Raw genomic sequence first — 24,557 nt, 5'->3', positions numbered from 1 at the left:
TTGCTGACATCCCATTTTTTCAGCGAGGAAGCCAAGTACTTTTTTATCATTAGCTTCCCCTAACCTATCCCCTAAATACTACAGGGTGACCATGTGATGGAAGTGGGGGAAAGGTCCTTACCATGTAATCTAAACATAATAATGGTGACCTTTTCCAGTTCAACACAAAGTCAGTGGCTGCGTCCCAAATAGCCACTTCACTCCTGCTATTTATAGCAGACTCACAAAGCCTGAGAGGCTCAGTGACAAAAACAATAGTTCCAAAGTCCACAGAACTAAAAACATCCTGCACGAAGACACTCCGGCTATACTTTATAAAGGTTTATTTACAGCTGTATGGACAAGTACAGTCTCTACATGGAGCAGTTGTACCTTACAGATGAGTTTTCCATGATTACAGGCTGCACTGTCTCCCTGAATGTGAAGTGAAACTGTAGCCCTTATTTACAGGAAGCATCATACTCAACCCCCATAAACACACACACACACACGGAGAAAGTGTCACAACTCATCCGTGTAGCACGGCCAGCCATTACCCCACTGCCGCTTGCACAAAGCTCTCTGGCCTCACACACTGAAAGGAAGCAGAGCGCTGCCTCTCAGAACTCCATCAAGAGGACAGATCAGCAGCAGTGACACTGATTAAAAGTATTGCTCGGTAGGATGTGCATTGTTTATTGCTGCTTGGATGAAAAATACTCCCCTGGGTGATTTTATTGACAAGACAGTCAGTGTCAGACTTTGCTTTAATTCATAAAAGCAGAAGACAGACAATATTTAAGACAACGCAGGTAATAGTGTGTGTTCTAGTTTCACAGTCTGTCCAGAGTTGGTTTGTCTGTGTGTGTGTGTGTGATTTGCACACTAGTGCACAGTTACAAAGAAGACCTCAGCCAAGCACTCAAATACACAACACGTGATCACTACAAGTACCTCAGGTCTGCACACAGACACGCTTAGAAACAGGCAAGATCTAAAAATTACATACATATGTATAGAAGAACAATTCAAAACTGATGAGGCCCACAGTGAGCAGAGCTTTTGATGTCTGACAGGAAAAACAGGTCTTGAAATGTCTTATAAATGTCCAACTCTGACTTTGCTGTTCTTCCTATGTTGTCCCTTTAATTCGAGGAACTTTTCCTCAAAAACCCGTCTCTCAAGATTCCCAGGCAGGTCTCTAACATGATCCTTTTCTGCACAATTCAACTTCCCCTTCCTCTTGAGGACCACCTGAGCTGGTTTTCTGTCACTGGCAGTTCTGCCTAGATTAACATCAACAGTCCTCTGGGTCTCATTGGCTTTGGCAGACTGTGGACCCGCTCTTGGCCCCCGCGGCGGCCTTCTTGCGTCTCTTGTTGAGTAGTGGATTGCTGGAGGTGTCCAGATCTTTGATCTTCACCTGGTCATAGTCCACACGCATGGTTGCTAAGGCGTTGGTCATCTCCTCCTGTGAGAGACAAGGGCAAAAGAAGACCACCCCAGTTATAAACATTAAGAGGGCAGGGAGCGTGCTCTGCAGGGCACATCTGTAGTAAATACACCTTTGTTGAGTTTCACTTTCTTTTTGAAATGTCGGACAATTTTGTTGGTGCTTTAGTACTTTTAAAATAATTAGTGATTACAACATTTACCCCTCTACATTCCATAGACTTCAAGGAATTAGTGGAGATATTTTTAAAGCAACAGTTTGACATTTAAGAGAGATGCACTTATTTGTTGTAGCCAGTTAGCTTAGCCCAGCAGAAAGACTGGAAGAAGGGGAACACAGTTACGGGCAGGACACACTGGAATGTGTGTTCAGCACTGCTGCGTGGCGTTACAGGCTGGGCACACTGGCTGCCTGTTTACATGGAGTTTGCCTTTGATAATTATCAATAAATTTGACGAAGTGATTCTCCTTTACCTGGCTAAAAGAGCAAGAAAGCAAGAGAACAAGATGGAGCGAGGCAGACAAAGTGAAAGAAAGAGAGTGCCTCTCACTTGTCGTGTGCGTTCTCTTCATGTCTGTGACATATTCTAATTAGGCCAGACTCTCCCTAGATGAGATGCAGCATCCTCGCTTGACACACATGCGCATCTCAGTCATCCTGCGTGACCGGTCTAACCTGTCGCGCCCGTGTCAAGTGAGGTTGCTAATCCACAAATAGAACTTATCATGATTGGTGAGAAGTAGAGGCACTCTGCCAGGTGAGCTGTTTCCAGTCTTTATGCTAAGCGACTTAAAACAATCGAACCTTATATCTGACATACAGATGTGATGGTGTTATCAATCGTATTAAAATCTACACTCTCAAGAAAGAAAGAAAACAAGAAAGAAAGCAAGGAATATAACGTTTTTTTGATCCTCTCAGGGTTGTTCCGCAGTAATTCACTAAACAATTTGTAGTGCAGGTCAAAATAAAAATAAGAAAAAGGCAGAGAGAGTCAAAATCTTCATCCTCTATTCTACATGATTTAAGGCCACTTGTCAGACCTGAACTACACTACCTATGTAGAAAGACCATGAAGTCTCTTGTTTTGTGCTTTTTGAGAAGTGCTTGTTTAAGAGTGCAGTCTGTGACATTTTTACGCAATGTAGCGTTGCCCATTGCAGAAGTGAACAGTGGCATATTGTGTGCGTATCATTTTAGAGAAATGTTCCTTTCATACGTTATCACTTCAGACTTGCCCATTCAGCAGTTGTGAAGGAATGTGCTACTCTACTCACGGTTTAGCTCACATTTAGAGCCACTGAAAGGAGACGGAATTGCACAACTGAGACATTTTGCACAGTACTGTAGAATTAACCCCGAAATGACTTAATGACAGCAAACAGTCTTGTTGTTTAACATTTTATTCTTTTGCGTAAAAATCATAGACAAAGAGTTGAGTTGAAGAATGACTCAGGGCTTTGTGTTTGAGTGTGTGTGTGTGTATGTGTGTGTGTGTGTGTGTGGGTGTGTGTGTTAAATGTTACACATAAATCAGAGTACTAGCACAGCTCAGACTTTAAAACCAGTTGTAGTCTTCTGATGCGCTGGACAAGCTTTGAAAAGGTGAAGAAAATTACCCTGATGGTGTCAGAGTGACCAGGGGTCTCTCAGCTTGGGCTCAGAGATGCCACATTTTAACAGTAAGCAGTACAAACTGAGTGACAAGAGGCTGAAAGATATTGGTATGTACATGCAAACATATAGGAGAAAATGAAGGATGCAATAGAGCTACATTATGGCGTATCCGGCATTTTTTAAGGAGCTTCCCCCACTCCTACTTGTGGCGAGGAAATTGATAACCCTGTCCTGGCTCAAGCCTCTACCTCCCACCCTTCAACAATGGCGAGAGGGACTAAAGAAAGTTTATGTAATGGAGACGATAACTGCAAAACCTCATGTAAAAATTGACTTGTTTTTGGCTTTGTGGGCCCCCATCATCTCCCACTTTGGATGGCCAGACAGATGAAGTGGTAATAGTTTGTTGTGAGAAGTTATGTCTGTTTTTGTCACTTGGTGAGGGTCTCTTGTCGAGCGTACTCTCTCCCCCCTATCCGGGGTTTTGTCTTGTGGGATGTCCAGTTGTATAGTAGAGCTATAGGGTTTGTATGTTTGCTGAGACACTAATCGTTCTTTGTTTTGTTTTTTTGTATTTTGTCCTAAATGTATTGTTTTATTTTGTTTTTACATGCATAATTTTCAATAAAGACTGTTAAAAAAAAAAATAAAGGAGCTTCCCCCATACTAGAGGTGTGAGGATATCTAGGCCTTTTCACCACTGATCTTTAAAAATTCCTCCCCTAAATACTATGGATGTTTAAAGTATGATAATTGCTGGAGAAACCCTGTAACACTGGTCCCAACTTCAAGCTTTGATAGCCCTGCAGCGACATGTTGTAATGTACATGAGTGACCACAGGGGGTCAGCGTTGTTCTGCTCACCTTCACATCCTCCCACATCTCTCTGTCCTCAGTCAGAACTCGGGTGGTGTGGAGCGGAGTGGAGGGAACCACCATCGACTGCTGCAGAGTGCACACAAACACACACAAAGATGCAGATATGAGCAAACAGATGTATGGAGAAAGAGGAAGCAGAACAAGAAGTACGCCGTGTCCGTCCGTACTCGACACATAAGCACTTACATTAATCCAGGGGTGGTTCATAAACTGAGTGATGGTCATCCTCTCGTTGGGGTCTGTCTTCAGTAGCTGATGGATCAAATCTTTTGCTGGAAGAGGAAAGGCAACGCAAAGATAATTACTTTATTAATAGCAACACATGCAATCTTGTGTCTTACGAAGCTTTTCCTGGTCTCGGGGACCAACTGGCCTACTTATAGTAATGAACTGTCATTGGATACCAGCAGGCTGCAATGAGTTATCTGTGTTATCTGTAAGATGACTCATGGAGGAGTCTGAGTACGATCACTAAGTCTTTAGCAGTGATAAACTCCAGGAAAGCACCAGTGAGGTCATGCCTGTGGGTGTTTACAAAGAACCAGAGTGACCTTGAGGCCAGCACTAAACTTCCAACCAAGTCAAACAGAGAATATGGTCTAACCAAAACCCTGATGTGCTGTCTGTTTGCTGAGACTGCACTCAGGCAAGAGCGCACAAAGCCTAAAGAGGTGATATGGTACAACGTTTTCCGACCAGCTGCAGCCGATCACATCCTGAGGTTTTCTACACGAGAACGTCTTTGACTGGGTCATCGAGTAAGCCTGTGGTTGCAGAGTCAGTTGTTTAATGGTTTCCTGTTCTCGACTGGGAGGCTTCAAGCTTGACAGGGAGGCCATGTCCACACTGAAGCACTCAGTATGACTGAACATGAAGTAAGGATGTGCATGGTTGATAAAACGTTGCTACCTTTACGAGTTGGCACCAGAAATACTAGTCGCTGAAACTTATCATCATTATCTTTTTAACGTACACATTTAAATCACATACATATCGACATGATGTGAACTGAATTCCATGTCTTCCCAGTCAAATGTTGCTTGAAAAAGAAATGAACATCTGTTACTAATGTTAACAACAGTGGTTAGCTGTTGTGTCCGAGATGTATTTACTAGATTTTTATTGTTCGTTTTTTTTGTTACGTTGAATATTGTTTTCAATATATATATATTTTTTTTTACTGTATTGTGTTTGATGAGTTGCTGTCATGTTTTGTCGGATAATGTGCCGTGTTCTTAATGCTCAGTTATTGAAGAATGTGATTGACACTTTCAAATGGCTCAAACATAATCTACACAATATATTAAAGTTTTACCTTAAATTGTGCTAAATGTTTAGTCGAAACTTCTATTTAAACTTCATGGAAATCAGACGATAGGAACACCCCTAACGACAACATTCTTCACATTCCACACAGGGTTCAATCAAGTGTTTTTCAGTCAGCTTGTAAGGGTTCATTTTGCTGTCCACAAGAAAAATGTCAATTTTAAAAAAATGTTTCAGTTGGAAAACAAAACAAAAAAATGTCTGTTGCCACCATCATTTGGTAAAGAGTTGGACAGAACAGACCATTCGGTTATTCTGCTTGGTGTCAGCTAGGCAAGTTTAATGTCTACATCTGACTATCTGCTGACTAACAGCGTCAGTGAAGAAAAGTAACACACTCACTCCATGCCACAAGGCTTTATTAACAATTATTAAACTAATGGCATGACGTATACGTAAAGCTGTTATCTTTTCATTAACCTCTGGCTCATGTTTTTTGTTGACCACAGCTTGGAAACACAATAGACAGTTGAACAGCTGCATGGCAAAATATTAACCAGTGATTTAAGAGCTACAGAATATTAAACCTTTCATAAATGCACAGGTGAAAACGTGAAGTTTAATAATCAGGTGTTGATGTTGGGCAGAAAATTTGCCCAGGATTTTCTGATGAAAACTGACTATTTCCAAATGTGTAAGCATCAGTGTAGACAGGGCCCGCGTCGTTTCCTCACCTTCCTGTGACACTATAGCCCACTCCGGGTTGGGGAATTCGTACTGGCCCATCCTGATTCTCCTCTTCATCCCTGGAGATATGGCCTGGCCTGTGTTGGAGTAAAATGGAGGGAAGCCACACAGCCTACAGAGACAAAGGTGATGAGACAGACGTGCAGCTTTAAAACCTTGAGAAAAGTGACCTATGATATCAACATGTTTGTGGTGACATCCACCCAAGCCCACAGCGAGTACTCACAGGATGTACATGATGACGCCTAGAGACCACATGTCACATGACTTGTCATATTTCTCGGGGCCCAAGACCTCAGGAGCTTATCGCAAACACACAGAAATAGATACAAATTATAAATGGTAAGATAAATGGCGAGAACTGGCTGCAGCAACTGTGTAGTTTTTTCTTTTCTAAAAACCCTGTTAACATCTGTCAGTGACAGAATATAAAGATACTTACCCACATAGTAGGGTGTGTAACAGGGGGTCTGAAGAGGGTTGTGTAGAGTGGTCTCCTTAGCAAAGCCAAAATCTGTTAATTTGAGGATACTTTTCCTTTCTTTAGTGGTGTACAGCAGGTTCTCTGGCTGGTAAAAAAGAAGAAACATAATTTAATAAAATGTCCTTCATTAGACCCAGAACCGATCATATTCTCCATAATTTGGGCGTTGTCTCTCTGAACCTTGATGTCTCTGTGCGCAATGTTGATGTTGTGGAGAAAGTCAATGGCCGTGCCGATGTCCCTCATTATCTCAGAAGCCTCTGGGAGGAAAAGAGGAAAACACACTCTCTCAAACCAGAAGCAGTTCCAGTGTCACACAATAAAAGATTTTTTTTTTTCTCCAACATGTGTGTCTTATGTCACACTTTCCTGGGAATGATTGCTCATTATTTCTCTCTTTCATCCTGTGATGTGTTTATAACCAGTGGTGGAATGTAACTGAGTACATGTATTCAAGACTGTACTTTTGTACAAATCTGAGAAAACAAGCGTTGGAAAGGTGTCACTGAGCTTTGGGTAATTCAGATCAAATTTATCTTTATTTTCAGAATTTTTACAAATGAATCAGTCAGTTAACTTAGAAAATGATCTGCAAATTAATCTCGAAACAAAAATAATAAGTGTTAATCCTAAGAAATCCTGTTCAAAAGAGTTGATGTTTAATACTTTAATACTGCAAGTACCATTTCATGATTATATTTGCATACAACATATTCAATACGTGACTATTTGAACAGTGTTGTTATTATTAATTTACTAAAGTATGTATATATAAGTATGTGCTTTAGTAAAGGATCTGAGTCTTCCACTGCAACACTTTCCATCCATTTATCAGTCCTCACCTTTCTCAGTGAAGGCCTGGTCTCCTCTGGCCTGGATCCTGCTGAACAGCTCTCCTCCCTCCATACTGGAGACAGACACACACACATTCACACAATTTTAAAAAAACTGCACATAGGACACTTCAGGGAAAAATGTCACCTGTATGTCACATAAATTAACTTTATATTTTGTGACCACTCAGCAGCTCAGGGCTCAACATTTTGATATCACCTGGATACAATGATCAATAATCGCAATAATTTACAAATCAGGGCAGTAACTTATAAACGGCACTGTGTTTCACACATTGGGTAACGGGGTTGGATTTCAGTGGCTCTATGCTGAGTTGTTTACAGCTCAAAACACAAGTGTTACAGTTTACAGCTTCTCGAAAAAGAGAAATGGTAAGTGAAATTGAAATTCTAGAAAGTACCAAGTAAAATTCTTCAGTAAAACCGCCTCAAATATGGACGAAGAGAGAAGTACAAAACCTTTCCTGCTGGAAGGAACCGACAGGGTTTTTTATGAAATGAGCCAGCATGTCATTATTATTACAGAAACTCTGACAGTTTGTACCTGAGACCTTTGACCCAATTCTTTTAAAGTTCAGTATCTGCTTCCCACTCTCACCTTTCACAACCACCCATCAAACAGATGTGATGGCATGACTGAAACTCTCCCCTCTGCTCCTCAGAAAAATATGTTTGTGCTTGTGTGTGACGTGGATGTGAATTTATGTGTATTAAGTAAGGGCGTACTTTTTGTGGTTCATGCACACAGATGGACAGATAAAGAGAGACAGACAAATGTGACTGCTGTGGACTGTACTGCCGTCCTCCTCTGACCCTCGATCACACAGGAAGCAGCAGCAGTGAGAGATTACTGAGAGCACACACAAACTCACAAGGTCGACAACATACCGTGGCGCACACACAGTTGCTGTGTCAATAAGTGTGATGATGAGAACCACCGAGTCACTGTTTAAAACTCCCACGAACTGAGAACAATGTCATTTCTGTGGTTTCTCCCTCACCCTCCCCACTATTATGTGTTTTTCCACTCACAGGTGGAGGAGTGGGTAGTAAAAAAAGTGCAAAGCTCAACTACCTGTATGCACATCAAAGCACACACACACACACACACACAATGTGTTATCAACGTCACTGGGGTCATTAAGGGTATTATGGGTAGTTTGACGTGTCAGGTGGAGCCCAGAGAGAACTCACTCCCTTTATCTCACCATCACCTCCACTTGTCTCCACTATGACTGACCTTTAGCATGTGTTAGTTCTGTCTGCAGTGGCACATTGGCACAAGATTATTAGAATTAGAAATAATTAGAAAACATCTGGAAAGCATGACTCTATATGTGTTACAGACGGTTGGTTTATCAACTTGGTCTAATATACAGTGTTTGCATATTGCGTCTTGTGCTTCGGGAGCTGTGACTGTGTGTTTGTGTATTTGTTGTATTTTCCCTGTTGAATATCTCCTGGGGGCAGATTTACAAACACTGTTTTCACATACAAAAAAAAACACGTATACGCCTTTGCCAAACACAATCTTGTATTCATAAAGGAAGAATGTGCTGTGAGAAATCGGGTAGCTTACACATAATTCAGACCAGGCGTACATATTTCTGCGGTTAAAATGATGAGGTGGGCATGAATTTTTAAGATGACAGATGTAACCTTAGAGTTGCAAATATTGTTGGTCTAGGTTGTTGATTGATTGGGTTATTATTTTGTCAACACAAAAGTCAAAAGTCACTGAGAGATGCATTATAAACATGACTTCACCTTCTTCACAAGTGATCAATCTGTGATTAATTAATGATCTTTTCATTTGACCCTGAATTGCAAAGCACTTCATAAAGTGGAGATTTGTAGAGAAGCTCTACTGACTCGATCGTCCTTCTGACATTTAATAATTACTGAGATATTACACACAGCTTTTTTAATCTGACAAAAATAATGCAAAGGCATATTTGAAGTGTTTGCGCTCACACACAGTCTATTGAACCTGCACAGAGTTGCATGCATCTGGCCCTTGTACTGTTAGTATTTGGGGAAGGTTTATGTTTACAGTTGGATGATATTTGTGTTTATATGATGTTGAAGCAATGCGCTGCTCGAGGCGATAGTGGGTTAACATCCCAGAATATTTGGTTTATAGTTTGTTAATGTGTCTGAAAGGATGGGTTAGGGTCATGTAAGGCCAGACACTGAGATAAAATATTCATTCATTCAATCGATAGGCTGTATTTTTTTTGTGAAAATGTATGAACTTATTAGATATATTGGTCTAACACATGTGTCTTCTGTTCAGTTCTGTCAAATGAGATTTATTTTGTTAACCTGTAGGCTTCTCAACATAGTGGATAAACCAAAAATTATAATTTGACCTATTTTTACAGAAAGATTGTTCATATATCACTGTAAAAACATTTAAAAGAAGATACAGTTTGAGATTTAAATGCGTTTTATTGTTGTGTGTTGACTTGTGGAGATCACACAATCCTGCAGGAAATAATGTTCCAAGTCTTTATTCACTACGGATCTTATGTTCTTGTTCAATATTGTTTTTCTTCCAGATTCTGATATTGAACTTTGTGCCAATCTGACACCAGAGATTTTGGCTCCTTGTGCAGTAAAAAACAGTAAGGTTGCCTGAAGGTGTGCAGGACACTGCTGGGAAGTAGCAGTATTCCTGTTTCTGATAAATGAATCACATGGTATTGGTGGGGTGCTTAGACTTGTGTACTAGCTGGAACTGGAACCAGCATTTTAGGCAGTATCAAGGTTTTTTTCTAATACTGGTATTGGAACAACCCTGTTTTTAACAGAACAAATATAAAAATTACAGTGGAAAGTTGTGGAAACTGAGAGCAAAGGTAACGTTTGGATTTTCTTGTCGACTGTCAAACTCCACATCATCAACTCAGAGCCACTGCAAGCTCTGTCAAAAATTCATGAATTAGGTTAGTCTTAAAATAGTCTTAAAGTGACTATGAGGAACTTCCAGTTTCTTTTATTCTAGCGGCTCCTTCTGTCAAAGGCAGTACAACACCAGCGCCTTCTATTGTAAAGATCTTTGCTGGTGTGTGACGGCAGCGTGTGCATTTGTTTTGGGAAGGAGTGACAGAGAGATCGCAGGATTGATCGCTACGAGGGAATGTATTTATATATGATTTGATATGTGATGAATGGGATCAGACCCGAGCACAGGCATTAAAAATAACTATAAAAATAGCAGTCTTTTTGCTATTTGCTGTCACAGGTCATTTATAATCATCTGAGGGATCGCAAGACTGTTTCTTAAACGCTTAAAAGTTCCTCGTTGTCACTTTAAATAAATGGCTTTGAAGGAAAGTGTTCAGATAGGTCTCCGTGTGTGTAAAGTGATGGGCAGAGTGGTGGCGTGTGAATCCTACCACTCCATGATGATGAGCAGGCATTTCTTCCCATGATGCATGTTCTCGTACAGGCTGAGGATGCGAACAATGTACGGCCCTCCTGACACTCGCCAGTGGAGCTCCACCTCTCGTCTCGCTTTGGGGCAGTCGTACAGAATCTGGCACACAATACAAAGTTAATGAAGTTAATGCTCAGAGTATGACAGGAACAACGACCTTAACAAATGTAAATAAGTACTAAATACTTCATGTTTTGTTTCTGTTATAGAGCATGCTGTAATTAACAACTAACAAAATTACTCATTTTGGTTTAAGTTTTACATATAAAAAGCATTTGGTCTCATGAATAACAGGACTCTGAGCATCCATTAGTAGATCAAGAGAGAGTTTATTGATGAAGTTGTTTGACTGATTTCAGCTTCACCACTGAGAGGATTTTGTGCTTTTCTCTATTTTGATGTCACTGTAAATTAAATATCTTTGTGGTTTTAGAAAGAACAAACAATATGAAAATGTCAGCCTTTAGGAAACTATGATATATATTTTTCATTATATTTTATGATATAAACAGCTAACATTTATCAGGGAGATAAGAGATGGATTAACTAATCATGAACATGATGGTTAGTTGCAGGTCTAATGTTGATATCAAACAGATCAAATCTACAGCATCCTGTAAGATTCTTTACTGGGTTAACAACAAACCCCTTTTCCATTATTTTTTTCTTTTATACTATTTATCATCAATGTTGCCTTACATGGTTAGATAATTATTCGATTTTGTGTTTTGCTTAGTGAAAAGTGACCTTTCAATAGAGTAGACACAGTAAGAGAAAATTGATAAATAACAGCTTACAGAAAAAAAAACAAAAAAACAAAATTCATTTATTGACTCTGGTCCTCACTGGTCTACTACGTGTAAGCAGAGGACACACACTGTACAGTCCTTAGGGCGGCCTGGTCACATAAACACACACGCAGCAGGTGTGGACCCTGACATAGCACACATCTTCAGTCAGGGTGTATTTTTGGATATGACAGTGATGGAGAGCTCTCCTGCTGCTCACAAGGCCGAGTCTGGTGTACATAACTCACAACACACACACAGGCTGACTCATTGACTTGCGACAGACCCACCCACACACACACACGCACGCACGCACACACACACACACACACACACACACAGACGTTAAACCTGTGCTCTCTCACAGGTGAACTCTGTCAGGATGTGAAGGAACATTCATAAACCTTCAGTTTCAGGGGGGTGAAAATGGAATCAGTTCACATATCTTGGAAACTCAAAACGTCAGCGCCGCTCACATGTTGAGTCTGAGCTCGTTGTAGTCAAAGAGGAAGTGGCCATGGGTTTCGAGCAGCAGGGTGTTGAAAGTAGAAGTTGAGAGTTTCCGTTGACTTGTTTGTTGCTACTAAATGCGTCCTACTTTGTAAAGCAAAGTGGTGGGCAGGTTTTTTTTTTCCTGCTGTGTCATTTATAGCTTTACGGCTTTAATCAAAGCGGGCAGCTTGTGAGCTGGTTTCTTTAATTTCCTGCAATAAAGCCGAATTGGCCTCAATAAAAGAGCTGTGTGGATTAAATACACATATAAAACACTGAGAGAATGAAACAAACACAGTTAATCTTCTCATGGACTCTTTTCTCATGTGAGGCAACATCATGGAGCCTAAATGCACACTTGTCCCTGATCCTGCTCTAAGCCAATCAACCACATCCTCTAAACCAATCTATGTCCATAGAGACTGCAAATCACACTGACACACACACACACATCTACCTGAGTTTAGCAGCGCACACACACTAATATCGCTCCAATATATTTGCACTCTGTCAGAGTGTGTGACTGTATACCTTGATAAAAAGGAGGTTTATCTTTACAATGTCCACCAATAAAGAGCTGCTCATAAAATCTACATGAAAGTGGTCTAGAAGTAGTGTAAATTTAATCAACAGGTGTTAACACACAGCTGTCCCCAGTTATAACAATGTTATACTGCTTGACTACTTTTAGTTTAGGACTAAAATCCTGGCAGTTTAAGAAAAAATATTGTTTTTTTTTTTTTTTGAAAAGCAATCATTCCTATGTTCCCTGTGTTCTTAGTGCCCCAGATTTATATAACAAAGGGTCACACAGTTTGTTCCGAGGGTCCTACGGTCTCCGTCTCTGGGGTTATTTGACCCAATCAGATCTGAGGAGTTGAAGTGTGTTATTGTAATATTGAACTGGGAAACAAAGGACTTAAGAAATGTGTTTTAATAGAAAATGAAGTGCTTTTCACACTGTGCTTATCTCCAGCGTTCTGGGCTTAGGTCAACCCTGGGTTAACAGTTCAAGTATAAAGGGGCTAAGCTGACCCAGGGTCAACTATTGGCCTAGAGTGAAAAGACACCCCTGTGCTCACAGTATACGTTGTGAGAAGCCTTGAATAGTCTACAGCCATGCTAGCAGCTCTGCGAGGCTGTGCTTGGGCACAGTGGTGCTTTGAGCTGAATGCCAACACTACAATGCTAACATGCTGACGTTTAGCAAATGTTTATCATGTTCCCTACCTTAGTTTAAAATGTCTGCATGCTAACATTTGCTAATTAGCACTAAACAGAGAGTTTAGCAGGTTTTTGGTCATAAAACAATTGTACAAATAACAATGTTGACCTGATAATATTGACGTCAGACTGACAAAAAAATGAATTGGCTTCCTCCTGTGGGCTCCATGAACTCTGAGACTTTCAAGGATGCCTCTTTCATACCGAATCATTATAAGTCTGCTGGTTACCAATTAACCTGTTTACCTGTGGAATGTTCTGGATTCTTCCCAGTCTTTCGTTTTTCCTGTACCAACCTCTTTGAGACATGTTGCCGACATCAAACTCAGAAGAAGCATATATTAACGAAAATCTACTGAGTTGATCGGAAAAAACATGAAATATATTGTCTATGCTGTTGTCAATTCACTGGATATGTGAAAAAGGATGAGCACATTATCACAGTCTGGTTTATTTATATTTTATGTTGTGTCCCAACTTTTCTGGAGTCTGTGTTGTATTATATTAATATCAAATACCCACCTGACATACTCAACATTACAGTAAGCTACAGTAAGAAAAACACCAAGAGCATATTTTTGTGTTTTTTCCTTGACATCAGAGGTCAAATGCAATGTACTTTACACAAAATCTTTTGAATAAAATCCCAAGTGAATCTCCCTACTAGGTAATGAGACATGAAGTTCCCCAAGCGTTGTTTAAATTGGCTGATCGACGCCAACTCAACTTCCATTTTTTCAGTATACTACGAGATCCTCAACCACAGAGGATCTCCTGTTGTGTTCATTCAAGACGTGTTGATCGTGTTTTTTTCATGCTGCAGTCGAAGCAGATAATTAGCTTGAATTGCTCAACATTCAATCAAAGCCTGAGAGTCAATGGAGACTCACAAGCCCAAAGTTCTGAGACTGATTAACTTGTTTAAGAGCACTGGCTGCCTGCAGTTGAGGCCTGCATAAGCTCTGAGTACAGTATTCAGCAGTGTCTGACCAAACCACCGAAGATTTTTTTCTGACAGTTTGGTCTCAGTGGGTCCCAGAGGAAACCCAGACAATCCGCAAGCGTGAAAAAAGGCTGACCATGGCGGTGAACACACAGAGATTTTGACTATGAATGGAAGCCTGTACACAGACCTCAAGCTTGCACAGCTTTCCGTACCCTAAACTTGACAGAGACTCAAGCGCTAAAATGGAACAATCACCGGCCAAGTACTTGCTTCCACAATGGTATTAGCAGTTAATGGTGGTGTGGTGCAGCACAGGGATCTACCAGGTCCGTCTCCTCCCTGGAGTCAAACAAATCCAAATTAAAAGAGTCCTGATGGCTATAACTGCATTACATTGAAAGGATGGCTCCCCTCCAAAGTGGATTAAAGCTATACTCATCCATTAAGTTAAGCGCTCAAAGCCACACTTAATTAAAAAGCCACTGAGCTGGTCAAGTCTCCTCACCCCGCTCCCAATCAAACCCTCTCAATTATTTCCTTTTGGCCTGAGATTAAAATAATACCTGGACAGCAGGAAATGAGCTTAAATGGTATTACAGTAGAATAAAAACATGTATCAAGTAGACTCAGAATACTGTCACTTAGTCTGGAAGAATTCATAAGCAAACCAACAGAGATGCCAGCTAGAGCTACAAGGCATTTTGTGATCTCCTGAGTGTTTCCTTTGTCATCTCTCAAACCTTTTAACGGGGTCTTCAGAGAACAAAGGAGGGATTAGATCGTGAGTGGTGGGTTTGTGGCGGGTCACTCTGACCTGCTGGAAGCTGAAGCCTGTCAGGCCCCAGGTGATGATGACAATGCACACTTACATCCTGGTTATAAACAGGTTTTTGGAATATACTGGTAATGTTCTGCGCATGTCAACGGATTCTCTCAGTTTCAAAAACCTGGATGTGCTACATGGAGTAGGGCACAGGTAGTAAAAACCAGGACGTGGCAGCATGTAAACACCTTGTGAATATTTCTGCACCCACCTCGTAGTGGCTGAGATGGCAGGAGACACACCTACAACAAAACATTTAAAATACAAAGCAAGTAACCTGGAGATTATTTGGCATCATTAAAGGATAAGCTCATCCAAAAAATATAGAAACGTTTGTGGAGCTTCACAGTGAAACAGTGTTGTATTATTCTTTCAAACAACTGAAGCTGCTGTGATCTCAGGACTTGCAGAGACTTGGGATACGCCACAGCTGCATGACTCCATGAGTTGCATGGAGCACTGCATGTTTTGTTTTTGTTATCACAAGTTAAAACAAGTCCCCATCTACTTGATTCTTTTTAGGAGAATGCCGTAACATCTTTTTGCTGTGAAGCTCCAGAATTTTTTGTGGACTATGAGACCTCACCCGACCTTCCACTGACATGAGGGTAGGCAGATAGTGACTGAATTTCCATTTTGGGGTGAACGTATCCTTTAATCCCTCTCTCCCACCCTGACATGAGGCTATCAAGCATCCTATCCCTCATGGCCTTGTGTTTGGGGCTTCCTTTTTTCTGCTGCACTTTATCACTCTTTCTCATCCTCTGTCGCTCTCCCTCTTCTACCCCACAGCCTGGGTCTGCAGCTCTGCTTGCGACACCTCTGCTGTCTGGTTTGGCAGCTCAGTTCCAGATGGATTACTGTAAGCCAGTAAATCTCTCTGAGTCTGCGTCCCAGTGGTGACAGGTGACAGCCCGACGACCCGGGCATGTGCGCGTCTACGCCGCTATGAAGGCGTGCCCAAGTTTCCACTGCTGCCTAGAATAAGGTGTCACTGTCAAAATCCATGTGCCTCCACGAAGCAGCGTTACATGTCACAACATATGTGGCAGGGTGACCGCGCGCTCCTCAAATCGCATTTGATCCATAGATAGGCTGACATTCTACGAAACACAGCTCTGTCTTCACATTCAGCTTGTGTGCACGTAGAGCATGTGAGCTCAGTGGGCAACATGTGCACGATGTCGAACCCAACGTGAGCAGCAGGTACACAAACATGCAAAAGCATGGCTTGGACACGCACGGATGCCAGTCATAGCTCCAGTGTTAGTCTGGGTCCTGTATGTCTGAGACAGGAATCCAAACGCAGTAAATAGTATATACAATAACATTTCTCAGTCTTGGTCACAGACTCACAAGTAAACCCACTTGACAAATCTCAGATCCAAATCACGCAGAACAAACATGTTCCCACATCAAGATGCATCAAGATGGCTGCAGTGACACAGTAAACATAAACTAAACACTTTATGATAGTTACAGACATTTTATCCTTGTATGTAACTGATGCTGCTATTTAAAGGATCAATCCATGATCTAAATCCAAGGATGTGTAGATTCAGACTGAAACTATATCCTGACACTGTCAAAAATGTCATATTCCAACCTCATGTTTGTAAACTCAGTAGAATAGGTCTATTTTTTTCTTTATTTTGATCAGTGGCAGAAGAATGCCTCAGGCCCTTTACTCGATGTGTTTTTAGTTTGGAAAGTTAGTACAGAACGACATGTATGAGCATTTTAATGTAGTTCCTCGATGTGGAGCCCGTTTTGGATACTTTATATAGTTCCTATATTACTGCATCATAACTTAAATATATCACAGTCTTTTATGTAAAAAGTAAGGGTCAATTAAATGCAGTGGAGTATAAGTGTAAGGTGTAAATGCTAAAACCAGTATGTCAAAATTGTCCTTCAGTAACTTGAGTAAATTGTACTTGTTGCATCATATTGGTAACACACAACATGGCCAGCGTCTTCAGATCTGCTTTAAGTGAATATATGTTCAACTTTCATGGTTCAAAGTACTGACTAAAGTGTGTACATGATGTGAGTAAAGTGAGCTGAGGGGTGGTCTGTCCCCCGCTGCCCTGTTTCTAACATGCTCATCAGTGTCAGGTGACTCGGGTACCTTCAGTGCGCACTTCTGTCCAGTCTTCTTGTTGAAACACTGCAGGACTTTGCCATTGATCCCTAAGCCCAGCACCTGACTGGAGATCTTGTAATCGTCCGTCACTGCGTTGCGCTTTATCTCCAGTTTGGGATATTCGGGCAGGGGGAAGTGTGGGGACTCGCTGCCGGCGTCCTGTCCGTCAGCAGCGGGGGGAGCCGGCAGCGGCGGCTGCTGCTGCTGCTGTGTCGGCTCGTCAGCCGGGGAGTCCGGCTCTAGCTCTGCCTTCGGCGCTTGGAGCGGTTTCTCCTTTTCGTTTCCATTTTGTAGCATGTTTACGCCGGCTCGTTGCCACCAGCGTTACGCGGGAGAAAAGGTGGAAAGTGGGAGTGATTCACCAAAGTAATGCGATGACACCGGCTGCCCTCCGGTAACTGCGGACCGCTGAGAGGAATCCACGAGCACCGCCGGAGCGTGAGGCTGTCCTGGGCACCGCAGCCCCTGACCGGACCCCACACAGTAATCCCACTGTGGTCTATTTACTGTACAGCTAGGAGGCTAATTACAGTGATCTAAACTACAAAACAACTAGACCACTACTTCTGAATTAACTTAAATACCCACTTTAAAAATAAATAAATAATAACTATTCCATCAAACGATCAAACCTGTTTCTCCAAAGAAATCCAAATGTATTAAAAAGGTTGTCTGGATGTCGCCGAAATTACATTCCAGTCAGAGAGCAGTGTGTGAGGATATTCTGCTGGTCCTGGTGATCTCAGTTTCCCGTTGATGTGATGTCGTGTGGCTGCGCTCACATGGCTGGTCACTGTCACTGTTTGTTTAAGCACCACCCTCCCACAGTTAAGTCATATTTCTCAACGGGCCCTATGTGGGAGCCTTAAAGGAGCAGGACGTATAATCAGTTCAGCACTGTGGAGATAAGTAAAGGCTGGTAGATGAAAGTAGAGAAGCTTGAGAAATCTTGGACATGGATGCTGAAAACACCCGAAAAAGCAGCCCTAAACTAACAATCCCACCAGACAGTATCAAACTAATATGGCATTGTGAAAACCTGTTTATTCCACAGACAGAAGGAGAGGTTCAATGAAGTCTTATTTGGTGACACAAGTAGCGCAGAAAACGGGTCTGTAAAAGTGGGGGTGTAATACAAAGATACACTATAAAGACAGGTGTTTTTCTTGTTTATGAAAAAGTGTTTGTCTGTGTTTAGTAATCCAGTGCACAGATGAGTGCGACTCCCCGCTTGATCCAGTGTCTCTGACTGCGATCTGTGGGCAGCTCCGCGGCGATCACATAGTTGGTGGAGTGACCGGTCTTAGACAGAGTCCCTACAAAAGCACACAAAGCGTTTCAGTGACATGAACACGTTTGTGTTTTTCCAGTCTCTGTGCTGTGTCCAGCGTGCCAGCGCAAGGTGTTGGCTACGTGCTGCTGTGGGTGGAAAATACAGAGCTGCACTTTCAGACGCTTCGTGAAACAGGACACTGACTGGAGTCTATTTTGGGTGAGTAATAAAACCACCGAAAGGAGATGCACACTAATGCAAGAGCGAGCGTCCCGACACCAAGTCACACTGAAGTTTCAGTTAATCCACTTCCATGAGTAAAAGAGATTAGTAACATTTAAGATTAGGGGACAAATACATAGTTGTTACTTATAGGGAAACTGGCTCGTTATTAGGCATTATTGTTCATAACCATATTCTACAACTACTAAGCCATTAACCAAGAGGTTTCTCTCAACTTCCTTGTAACTGCTTATTGATTGGAGGCAGTAATGGAATGTAACTAAGTTCAGTTACTCAAGCACAAAACTCAAGTACAATTTTAGGTACTTTATCAGAGTATTTCCATTTTCTGCTACTTTTAACTTCCACTCTACTACATTCCAGATAAATATTGCAATTTTGCTCATCACATTTATTTGACAACTGTAGAAATTACTTATTTTGCAGACTGGATGCTGCATCAGAGCCAGAGTCGTGCATTTTTATCTAATCGTCAATCATATTAAAATACATAAATAAAAGAAAACTGATTCTGATAATCAGGAAAATGCTGATTATCAGATTGGATAATCGTCCAGACCAATAATTAGTTTAAACCATAGTATACAGTATATACATACATGTTAATATATTTATGTATAATTTACTTTTACTTGTACTTTTGATACTGAAGTACACCTATTGCCAGAAAATTACTTTTTACACATCAGATACTTTAAGACTTTTACTTTTTTTTTTACTTTTATATTCATTAATGTTGAGTTTACTTTTAACACAAACTACTTAATTTCCCTTTCACTTATGTATGACTTTTGGATACTATTAAAACACTGACTGTAGATAAGGAGACTGGACCTGTCAGCCTTCATTTTCACTGAAAATTGTGTGGCCGTGGAATAACAAAATGTAAGGTTCAAAAGTGACTTATGATCTGAACGCGGTTGGTGTTATTAAACCATAGCCATTTACTTGTGCAATCAACATTTTTTTCATAATGATATGTTCAAGTCAGCTTACTATGCTTATCTCAGTATGGGCCTTAGATCGTGGAACCACAAGAGTTGTCATTTTCCCTGAAGAACACTTCCTGAATAGTGTATATTCTTATGTAACTAAACAAAACAACAAGAGTTTTTTTATGTCAACATAACTCATAATGGTTAAAACATGTTTTCTAATCTTTTCATTAATTTCATTAATCTCTAACGAAGCAAATTTTGTCTAATATGTAATAGAGCTGAATCCAGTCAGATACTGAGTGTACGTACCAGCACGTGTGAGGGTCTTGTAAATGGGGCAGACATAGACCCCAGAGGTCGGAGGTTTGCGGTTAGGTTTGGGGATAAGCCAGATGACGGCCATTTCTGTGTAGAGCTCCTTGGGCCTAGAATCAGTGAGTTGACCTGCCTCGTTATCCCAGCGAGCCCCCTCCAGAAATAGACCGTGGATGTAGCAGCCTGTACTTGGTTTCTCTGTTATCTCTGACACTGACTTTGCTATCACCTGAGGGGGATTATGAAAGAGAGGACGGTCAGTATAAGCCATCTGTACTTGATGATATTCACACGGATAATTTACCTGATCAAAAAAAAAACAAAACAAAAAAAACCAGTTTGTTTTTAACAGAATGACACAGGCTATCAGGCTTACTGTCTGACCTTAAAGTCAAATTCAATTGTGTCGATGGAGGTGCCAGAGCAACGGGCGTAATTCTGTAGGGTCCCGGTGAGAAAAGCCTGGGGGAAAAAGAAGCCGCTAATCCAGAAGACAGGTGGAATGCCATTATGGATCCATCTCTGCAGAAAATTGATTCTCTGAAGCAGGTCTGACACCCAGGAGGCCAGAGGCTTCAGAGATGGGTAGGCCTGGAGGGAGAGAGAGAGAGACGCATGGCCAGGCAGAGTTATGTATTCTTAGAAAGCAGAGTACTGACTTATTAGAGCAGCACAGAAATGTCACCAAAAGTTCATCTGATGTCCTGTGCACTGAAATCACTCCCATATGTCAAATGTCAGAGCCTCATGCTATAACGTCACAATATTAGTTCAGTTCAAGGCACACTGCAGTGTGCTGTACTGAAATTTGGGGTTTGCATTTTACCTTACAACAATCATTTTAAAGATGGAGGATTGTGCTTATTGTGTGTTTATTTTGAGCTAAGCTGTCTACAGAGTACTTAAGAGTATACAAATATGAGACAGTAATTGTTAACTAATTAATGTTAATGCCACATTTTGTGATGAATCCATTTGTGGCTTTTCTTCAGTATGTTATCCTACATAATGTTTTACAGTGGTTGTAACATGCCACCTGTGCACTTGTCACTGATACCCTCAAAGGAATGAGAAGGAGAATGACTGTTGTGTGCGTCTTGCCTTGGTTTTCCATATATCAGGCACCGCGTTGTTGAACAGGCTGTTGGCCATGAGCTCCAGCTCTGATGTCATCGGGAGGAAACCCTTCAGAGCCTTCACAATATCGCTGAGACTCTGAGAGATGACCACCAACAAATTATTATATCTGAAAGACAAAAAGGTACAAAGGACAATTAGTGAAGTACTAATGATTTATATTGACACGCCTCAGTTCAGTCATAACGGTGTCCTACCATTAAATGACGTTTAAACTGTCACAAGAACAAGTGCATCATCCAGGTTTATTTATTAATGTGTGCAAACATAAATACATAGTAATTCGAAGTCATCAAGGAAAGTAAAACAGTCAAATTTGACATTATTTACTGAGGGCCCTCACTCTAATTAGTGAAATTAATTTCCAAACCCATTGTTACAGCCTAATGTAACTTCAAGTTGACTAATAATAATGCTAACCTAAATAGCTTTTAGGTTTTGTTAAAAATCTAAACGAGTAATACAAATTCTTCAAAATCTTTGATGGAGTTTGTAAAAGCAAAAATAATTCCTCAACTAGCTCAAGGACATAATGTATGCAATACTTGATCTAAATACATTCAGATGCACAACAAACAAATGTTAGCCACCAAAAAAGTTGTTTATAACACAAGGACAACAACACCTGAAGAAGAAAAAAAAAGAAAATATTTTTCTTGCCCAGGTACGAAAAGGAAATAACAGATTTGCAAAGAGCTGATAGTACTGTTGACAGCAAAAATAACATCAGGGATTTCTGGCCTGGACAAGCTGCTGACATCACAATCTACTGTAGCTCACACACAACTGCATAAAAAAGTTGTTGAAATTATAGTATGAGCACAAAGCTGTGTAATAATATGGTTACTGGCCGTGACTTTTAAGGATACATTTTAGCTTCTGGACTCAAATAGAGGCATTACATTACGGGTTACACATTTAATTATTATTTTTTACCTCAAAAGTTAGGTGAGCTAAATACTGTCAGACATAATTTCAGTACAGCACAGATGGCAGTTTCTTTCTCTGATGTTGAAGAAATACCAAACTCTCACGCAAAAGATAAAGATAGCATAATTTGCTTATGTGAGTAACTGGGAGTCGTCCAGATGACGTGTGTTATTATATGAAGGAGATCTGCAGTGTGGTTCGTGATGTTATCTAAAGCTTGTTTTGTTACCTGATGACCTCCTGGATGAGCACTGTGTTCATGGACTCTTCATAGAGGACCGGGTACTTTTCCATCACATCTTGAGCACTGAAAGGTGGAGGAATCTTCTCAGCGATGCCCTTCACTGTCTCCTCCACCGTCTGCAATACAGGAAGAGGCACATCTCCGATTAAACACAAAGTGTTTAAAAAAGTCCATACATTTAGCAAAGGTATTGATAGGTACTGAAAGCCAGTTATGTTTGTATTAAATAACTGTAGTATACAAACTATAATATGATAGTAGTACAAAAAACAGAAGAGTAAAGAAAATATACAGATATTTTTACCTCATCCAGGGTTTTGCCCCCAGCCGTTGCAACTTGAGGCTGCAGACACGTCAAGGCCCCCAGCAGAGCGAAGGTCTCACTCTGGGCAGAGCTGATGTTAGCGTTGTCATGGAGACCGAAGATCTCAGGTGTATCATTGATGGGCAAACCATGAATGTATTCCAAGTAACCCTAGGGTCAGAATATTCATGACAAACAGGTCACACAGACACGCACTTATACCAACTGTCGTTAGTTAGTTTGACAGCAGCTCAAATGTAGCAGTCCTGTATCCTGTGACCTTTTAACTTGCTCGGTTCTCTGACTAATCAACTTTACTCCTCTATTAGCTGCTTTATATTTGAATGATTCTGATGTATTTGTGAAATGAGCCTTTAAAGCAATTAATATATATTGTACATGACTATTTTCACTTATAAAAAAAATCTTCCAATTTTAGTTTTACAAAGAATCATGTAATGTTCCATAGATGGCCATAAATATATGCAGTTTTGGAGTGCACCAGCTCATTGAGGGTTAAATCGAATCCACAACTCTGATCATGATCTCTTGAATGTGCCTGAGTTTATCTAACCTTGATGTCCAGACTTGTGTCTATCTGCCTGTAGACTCCAGACGAAGAATAGACATGATCATCAATAAGCACAGCGTGACAGTAGAAATCCTCCAGCACACTGAGCAGACAGCGTCTGTCCCAATCATCTGTCACACGGCCGCCATAATTTATCTCCCCTGCAGTGTATTTAAGCACCTGGACAGGTGGAGGACACAAAGGGAGACAGACAGATGAACCCGCAAAAACACACACACATTGGCTGAGGAAGAAAATGTGTCATTTACTAAAGGTCTTGTTGGCCTATATCCACAGTTATGGAAAACGTTTCACAATAGCAAAAAAGGCTGAGCAATGGTTATTGGTTATGCATGACAAGTTAGGAAAGCTAGGAACAGAATCAGTAATGGTAAAAACAGAAAGGGGAGAAAGGACAGCAAGACACAAACAAAACAAGAAAGAAAATGAAAACGATGCAGCTTTGGAACTGTGTTCCCTACAGGTAGGCATATATAGACAGAAGCCATCTCTCCCCCACCTTGTATGGGATGTCCTGGTACTCCTCCAGGAACATTTTGAGTTGGCTGATGCAGATGTTCAGGTCCCCATCGGTGAACTCATAGGGAATATTAAAGCCCAGTGGGCCAAACTTCCTTCGCTCCAGAGCAATTCCATGGAAAAGGCACAGAGACAGGAGCAAAGACTTGAAGTGTGACATCTGGAGAGTAGAGAGGAAAGGATGCATTGGAGATAAAAGTAGATAGAAAAGATGTCCTCAAAAACAAAAAGGCAGCTGTTTTCATTAAAAGTGTAAGAAGATAAATAGGATAAGCCGGATGGTGAGGGAAGACAAGGCAGACCTTGGTGGAAGAGCAGATGAAATCATCTGTGAGCCTGAGGTAGGTTTTCTGTAGATTGGCCTTGATTCCTCTGGGAGGCTCGAGGGTCATCTTTGACCCATTTTGGAGAATGGAGACTGGGAACTTGTTGCTGGGGAGACTGGTTAACCACAGACGGAAGTCCTTGTGCACCTGTTTATGGGTTATGAAATATGTGGTGCCAGTGGACAGTTTAGAAAGTAATTTAAAAGTCAATGAAAGGCCTGTCAACATACAGTACAATACCACAACAGTGTACAATACGTGTAAGCATATGTGCTGACCTTTACTGGGTCGATTTTCTCAATGAGTATCTCCAGGGCAGGCATCCAGCTGGGTGCCAGGTGACAGTTCTGGAGAAGGACCCACTGCCCTTTTTCCATGGCAGTGTGCATCATGGTCTCAGCCCGGGGGCCCTGAATCACACAGATGTAACATGAGGCTTTAATTTAAGAGACAACATCCACGTTTCCAGGAAGTTTGATCCATATTTATGGAGCAATAAATATAATTAATACTTTGGGATATGTGACATCTTCCTCAAGCCAGTTTGACATTCTAGGAGTCTATCAGGAAGGCTCAAGAGCACTGAGTTCAGTGT

The 24,557-nt window shown here is 41.1% G+C and overlaps 2 protein-coding genes across 3 annotated transcripts in view; both read right to left on the bottom strand.

The window, feature by feature from the left end:
- Positions 1-306: 306 nt before the first annotated feature.
- On the bottom strand, positions 307-17,930 carry mapkapk3 (MAPK activated protein kinase 3). The gene is made up of 10 exons (XM_037101856.1): positions 17,127-17,930; positions 10,682-10,821; positions 7,269-7,333; positions 6,607-6,686; positions 6,385-6,511; positions 6,169-6,244; positions 5,930-6,054; positions 4,116-4,201; positions 3,915-3,995; positions 307-1,450 (listed from the first exon to the last, which is right to left on the bottom strand). The coding sequence occupies exons 1-10, from the start codon at positions 17,436-17,438 to the stop codon at positions 1,295-1,297; spliced, it is 1,248 nt and encodes a 415-aa protein (XP_036957751.1). The 5' UTR covers positions 17,439-17,930; the 3' UTR covers positions 307-1,294.
- A 235-nt stretch (positions 17,931-18,165) lies between these two features.
- dnah1 (dynein, axonemal, heavy chain 1) overlaps positions 18,166-24,557 on the bottom strand; it is a 40,993-nt gene continuing 34,601 nt past the window's right edge. For both annotated transcript variants that reach the window (XM_037101842.1, XM_037101844.1), the window contains exons 69-78: positions 24,241-24,372; positions 23,939-24,109; positions 23,617-23,796; positions 23,100-23,276; positions 22,526-22,696; positions 22,207-22,337; positions 21,012-21,156; positions 20,295-20,501; positions 19,905-20,139; positions 18,166-18,457 (exon numbers count right to left, since the gene is read on the bottom strand). In XM_037101842.1, coding sequence (XP_036957737.1) covers positions 18,336-18,457; positions 19,905-20,139; positions 20,295-20,501; positions 21,012-21,156; positions 22,207-22,337; positions 22,526-22,696; positions 23,100-23,276; positions 23,617-23,796; positions 23,939-24,109; positions 24,241-24,372 — 1,671 coding nt within the window. In that variant the 3' untranslated portion in view covers positions 18,166-18,335. The remainder of the gene's footprint in view (positions 18,458-19,904; positions 20,140-20,294; positions 20,502-21,011; positions 21,157-22,206; positions 22,338-22,525; positions 22,697-23,099; positions 23,277-23,616; positions 23,797-23,938; positions 24,110-24,240; positions 24,373-24,557) is intronic.

Source organism: Acanthopagrus latus, chromosome 6 (genome assembly GCF_904848185.1).
Source record: "Acanthopagrus latus isolate v.2019 chromosome 6, fAcaLat1.1, whole genome shotgun sequence".
Taxonomy (NCBI): domain Eukaryota; kingdom Metazoa; phylum Chordata; class Actinopteri; order Spariformes; family Sparidae; genus Acanthopagrus; species Acanthopagrus latus.
The sequence above is the reverse complement of the archived record's forward strand: the minus strand, read 5'-3'. Positions and strand labels throughout refer to the sequence as shown.

Excerpts from the sequence above, each read along its gene's own strand:
- mapkapk3 (XM_037101856.1), bottom strand. The coding sequence starts at position 17,438 with ATGCTACAAAATGGAAACGAAAAGGAGAAACCGCTCCAAGCGCCGAAG. Across the intron at positions 10,822-17,126 it reads GACAGAAGTGCGCACTGAAG|ATTCTGTACGACTGCCCCAA; the intron begins GTACCCGAGTCA and ends ATTGTGTGCCAG. Across the intron at positions 7,334-10,681 it reads CTGCTCATCATCATGGAGTG|TATGGAGGGAGGAGAGCTGT; the intron begins GTAGGATTCACA and ends GTCTGTCTCCAG.